Genomic DNA, 5,632 nt, shown 5'->3' on the forward strand with positions numbered 1-5,632 from the left:
GAATGACAATATTTAAACTAAGTAAAGTAACTGGGCTTAAATTTTAGTGAATTAAATGCAAACTTAAATTTCATTGATGGAACTCAAAAATTAATTTTGCATTACTAAATTATTAACATTTAATTTGCTAGATATGTAATAATTGATTTTCAACCGCGCGATAAAATAAACAAACCAAATGAAATATTAAGAGATTTAGAAGTCTCTTAAAGACAATGCTGGTCTTTGTATTCGCACTCTTAAAACTTGTTTTGTGTTTTCCTTTAGCGAGCCCGGTTTTAATACTCTTACGCAGAGTATATCACTTTATTTAAATGCTGTGGAGATGATAGATTAAAATTGATAACAAAAAAAAATCACTTTAGGTACATTCTAATATTGTTTACTTCATTTTATTAAGGTTTTTGAATGCTCAAAATTAATTTATATACAAAGCTGTGTATTAAGCATTCGACTTGAAATCAATTACTTCTGTTTAATGCTAAAATGTATTCAAGCTTGAATAATTCCCAGTCAGTACGGTTTGTGCTCTGGATCGGATCGTTCGTGTTGCTTCCTGATAGCACAATCATTTCAATTTAATCGGGAGTTAATATATATGTATGTATGCGTACATATAAATAATACTAGTGGAAGTGCAGATGCGCATATTCATGGATGTTTAAACTAGTACGATCGAAAAGTATGAAGTCGAAATACTTTGCAGCACGATTTCTGTGCATCTTCTTAGTTTTATTTAGCATCCATACGAGTGAGTAAAGTTCACAATGATAATATATTATTGGGTCTAAATATAAAAAAAAAATGATACGTATCAAAGTATACGCAAACTTGTGCAGTTACAGATAAATTTATACGAAGTATGCTAATGTCAATCTGAGTCAGGCGATTCGTAAGAGACGCTAAGAAAAAAAAAACTTGATTTGAGCCAGCATTGAAAGGTCTTGACGCTTGAGAGCAAAGAGCGAATAGTGAGAGTGTTGATATAGTATTTATTATCTATGACACTGCTTGCTGGCTCTCTGTTATTGTTTTTGTTCTTGTTGTTATTATCAGTTCACTTCCCATGCGGTTTTTGCTCTCGGAAGATGCTGCCTCAACAGATAAGCGTAAGAAAAAAACCTGAAACATTTGCATATTGAGAGTGTTTATTGTTTGTAATTTTGTTATTTATTGGGTAAATTTCGAATTAAAATACAATAAAAAAATACCAATAAAAATAAGATGTAATAAGCAGATTATGACTTCACAAATTCGATTTATTTTTTCACATTATAGAATCAGCAGATGCTGCCTGCACACAAACTCAGTTCGAATGCGAGAATGGCAGCTGCATCTCACAATTTGAGGTGTGCAATGGAGTCAAGAACTGTCCAGATGGCACCGATGAAACTGCATTGAACTGCATCTCACAGAGACAACATTGCTCTAAGCCGTATTTCCAGTGCAGCTATGGAGCATGTGTGATTGGCACCGCAGCCTGCAACGGAGTCAAGGAGTGTGCCGATGGCTCAGATGAAACAGTGCTGCGATGTGGCACCGAGGATGACAAGCGGGAGTTTGATCGCACGCTCCAAGGCAATTGCCAGTAAGTAACTTGGTAGAAATTACAAATTATCGAATTTAAAACATTTTAATTGCAGGCATGATGAAATAAAATGTCCTTCTGGCATTTGTATTGACAAATTTCGCTATCTGTGCGATGGCAACGATGATTGTGGCGATGGCACTGGCTTTGATGAATCTGTGACCATGTGTGGCCATCAAGAGTGTCCTGGCTATTCCTTCAAATGCGCCTCGGGCAGTTGCATTTCCAATCAGCTTGTTTGCGATGGCAAAATTAATTGCTTCGATGGCTCCGATGAGGCGCCGTTGCTTTGCAATACCACAGCAGCCACGGCACCCAAGCTGCCATCGATTCCAGCGTCGCAACCGCATCACTTGGCATGTCCGCTGCCCGATGGCGATGAGCGTCCCATATTAACCAATGGTCAGGGTCAGGTGTTGACACCGCCCATCATCAGGCAGACGGTGAAGTTCAGATGCAATCGTGGCTACTTTCTGGAGGGTGAGGAGACCGGTTACTGTGCCAATGGCAAGTGGAGTTTGTCCGTGGTGCCCAAATGCGTAAGTAAGTATCGATTGCTTAAACAGTTGTCAGAACTCCCTCTCTATTACTTTATCTTGTTTGCAGAATACTGCGATTCCAAGCGGGATGAATATGGCAATGCCAAGGATCTCATCAATGGCTATTCCACCAATGCCACTTGCTCTGTGCACGGCGAAATCGCTGATTGCAATCAACGCTATCATCCGCCAGGCACTGTGATCAAATTCATTTGTGCCACAGGTTTCCAAACGCTCAAGACCTCGCTGCCGGAGATGAAGTGCATGCGTGGTGGCTATTGGAATCGTTATCGTGAGCGCTGCGATCAGGAATGTGGACAGATTGCCACGCCTGTGAAGCAGTTCTCAGCGAATGGACATTCAATTGGCGTTGCTGTTGTTCCCTGGCATGTGGGTCTCTACTCCGAGTTGAATGAGCGTGGTTTCACCTTCCTTTGCGGCGGTTCGCTGCTCACGCCTGACATTGTCATCACGGCTGCTCATTGCGTCTTCAATGAGGTGGCCTCGGAACCTTACTCCGAGGAGATCTTTCGTGTGGTGGCCGCAAAGTTGTACAGAGGTTACACTGATGAAACGGAGTATGACAACAGGCGACGCGTAAATCAGATTGTTGTGGCATCGTAAGAAGAAATTTACAAGTACTTGAAGTCAAGTTTTGATTAAATTATTTTCCATCTCATTACAGTAACTACAAAGGCAGAGAGGATAATTTCTTCAATGACTTGGCCATGATAATACTGGATGTGCCCTATCGCCTGAGTGCTGTTATACGACCCGTTTGTGTGCACTTTTACGGTTATGCTGAGAAGGAGACCATCAATAACAATGTGCACGGCAAATTTGCCGGATGGAACTTCAAGGATCGACGTGAGCTGCAGTTTGTCCCAGCGCAATCGCAAATGAATTCCGTTTGTAAAGACAAATTGAGGGATATTGGCCTCGATAAGTTCTGCATGTACACTTTGGGTCAATCGTTGGCCTGTCACGGCGACAGTGGTGGAGGTTTCACTGTGGAGCGGCGTACAGATGCCTTCTCCCGGGATCCTTTAAGGCATTTTTTGTATGGCATCATAAGCAGTGCACCAAATGCTGGGCAATGTGCCGAGAGTTTGACAACACTCACGAATATTCAACACTTTGAGGGACTCATCACGAAAGCCATAAATCATAGTGTCTATACTCGATCTTAAACCAAAATATATATCTACATATTTTTAGCTTTAAACAAGTCAAACTACTCAAAACAAAACAAAATGTACAACTTATGATAAATTTAGAACTCTGTGCTTTTCAAAAGACATATTTAATGATTTTCTAGATCTTTTAATAAATTTAAATACAAATTTTATAAGCATATTGACAAGAAAGTTTGTGTTATACAATTCTTAATATTAATGAAGGTTAGCTAGAATTGAAATGAAGCCTCATTATTCCTCCACAAAATTTGTTAACTTTCATGGCATATTCCATTTTGTAGTAAACTTAAGAAAATACACATTGCATTCAAAAATAATGCCTTTCATATATTGTAGATTTCAAATTAATCTTTATTTAACTTTACCAAATCTTCCCATGTTCCTTTTATTTTGATAGATTTTTTATTTCTTGGTATATTTATAATTGTATACATTTAAAAATGTTGTGTAAAATTGCCCTACACAAGCAAGCATTGATATGAAGACTTATAGTATAATTTTTTGCCTAAAACTTTCTATGCAAAACTGTTCTCTTCATACCCGCTACCCCTAGGGAAGAAGGGTATTATAACTTTGTGCCAGCAAGAAATGTATGTAACAGGTAGAAGGAGGATAAAAATTGTCGAAGTTATTAAAGAAATACTTTTGTATGGACAAAAACGCCTACTTATTAGGGGTCTTAGTTGCTTTGACCGACAATCTTGTATATTGTGCCGACTATGGTATATTTTGAATGTGGTACTATATCGAAATGTTAAGTATTTTGTAGTATTTTCGGTATATTTTGAAAATAATACCGCAATATTTTGCTTTTAATCAAAATGGGTAGCGGGTATCTCACAGTCGAGCACACTCGACTGTAGCTTTCTTACTTGTTTAAAATATTGTTCACACTCTATTGTCGATTGATAATATCATGCTCATTTTTCTCATATACTTTAATACCGTAAAGTCTCTTATATCACATAAACTGAACAATAATCGAATACATCAGATAGACCTTGAGACACTCATTGGATTGAAATTGACATAATCCTAATGTTAGGAGCATTATAAAGTGCCCCATCTGTTGGGCATTGCTCAACCTCTTTCGAGGATGCTCTCAATATGTCATTGTGAACATTTTACAGAACATCAAAAATGTTAGGTTAATAAATTAAGCAAACCCTCGAGCAAATCCCCCAACCGAAACTTGTGCTGCTCGACCATTTCTCTAACTAGTATCTTTGCAGTCATTTGTAATTTTTGTGCTCCAGCAACAACGAAGAACATCGACAACAAGAAAAACAACAGGAGGAACTACAAGCAAATTTTAGTCCACTTCTGTTTTATGGCAAATTAATGGAGCGACATGCTGACCATGTTCCGAGTCGAACTTCGTCCTGTCCGCGATGCGATGCGATGTCCACATCCACTCGAGCCTAGCCTAGCCTAGCAGGTGGCCCAGCATTAAGCGAGGTCCGACAGTTACTTCCAGTTCTCCCCCAGCTCGAATCTTCACTGGACCATGGGCAATGCCAATCCCAGGCAACAAAATCCCAACCTCAACTGTCCCCCCCCCAACTGCTGCCTCAGCTGCCCATTTGGGTTCGGTTGAAACTGCTGCTGTTTGTTTCACACATGCCAAATGAATGAGCTTTTTTTATTGTTGCTGTTGCTGTTGTTGTTGTTGCTGTCGATTGTGTGTCTGAGTGTGTGTGTGTGTGTGTGTGTGTGTGTGTGTGTATGTGTGTGGGTGTTGCTTTCTTTTGCCGAGTTGGCCATGTTGCCAGCCGGGCTAACATATTGGACATTTATTATTTTCGTGAGTGTTTTTGCTCGTCGGGTAAATTATGGCGTTGCACTCGGGTTGCGGGAGTGAGAGAAGGTTCGAAAGAGTGACAGAGAGAGAGAGAGAGAGAGACGGGAAAAGGGAAGAGGAAGTAAAATACTGCGAGTTCATTTGTTGCATTGTCGCGCGAAATTGGTTAAAACGCTTAGCTAGGTCAGATTAGATCTGCTTTGCTCCTCATTGATAAAAGCCTTTCGAAGAGGAAAAAGGGGGAATCGGGAATCGGGAAACGGGAAGGGAAAGTGAGTGTAAAACGCGTGAGTGTTAAATTAATAATTGCATAAATTTTACATGTGCTGTTGCATGAATTATGGTCGGCGCAGCATAAATCGCGAATAATGTGCGCACTGGCCGTGCGAATATTTATGGCTGCGACTGTAAATCATCAAACCATAAACGCACTTGCAACGTCTAGCGGTCACATGGTCACTCTGCAAATGCAATGCACTCCAGCTCACTCCCCTGACCTACAGCCTTT

General features: G+C 39.9%; 1 protein-coding gene across 1 annotated transcript; it reads left to right on the forward strand.

Annotated features, from left to right (window-relative positions):
• The first annotated feature begins 526 nt into the window (after positions 1 to 526).
• On the forward strand, positions 527 to 3,497 carry LOC132784792 (modular serine protease). Its single transcript, XM_060790647.1, has 5 exons — positions 527 to 751; positions 1,279 to 1,588; positions 1,644 to 2,131; positions 2,195 to 2,747; positions 2,813 to 3,497. The coding sequence occupies exons 1-5, from the start codon at positions 658 to 660 to the stop codon at positions 3,315 to 3,317; spliced, it is 1,950 nt and encodes a 649-aa protein (XP_060646630.1). The 5' UTR covers positions 527 to 657; the 3' UTR covers positions 3,318 to 3,497.
• Positions 3,498 to 5,632: the final 2,135 nt, after the last annotated feature.

Source organism: Drosophila nasuta, chromosome 2R, assembly GCF_023558535.2.
Source record: "Drosophila nasuta strain 15112-1781.00 chromosome 2R, ASM2355853v1, whole genome shotgun sequence".
Lineage (NCBI taxonomy): Eukaryota > Metazoa > Arthropoda > Insecta > Diptera > Drosophilidae > Drosophila > Drosophila nasuta.

Coding starts and splice junctions, on each gene's coding strand:
- LOC132784792 (XM_060790647.1), top strand. CDS start 658: ATGTTTAAACTAGTACGATCGAAAAGTATGAAGTCGAAATACTTTGCA. Junction 1,589..1,643: donor ACGCTCCAAGGCAATTGCCA/GTAAGTAACTTG, acceptor TTTTAATTGCAG/GCATGATGAAATAAAATGTC. Junction 2,748..2,812: donor AATCAGATTGTTGTGGCATC/GTAAGAAGAAAT, acceptor ATCTCATTACAG/TAACTACAAAGGCAGAGAGG.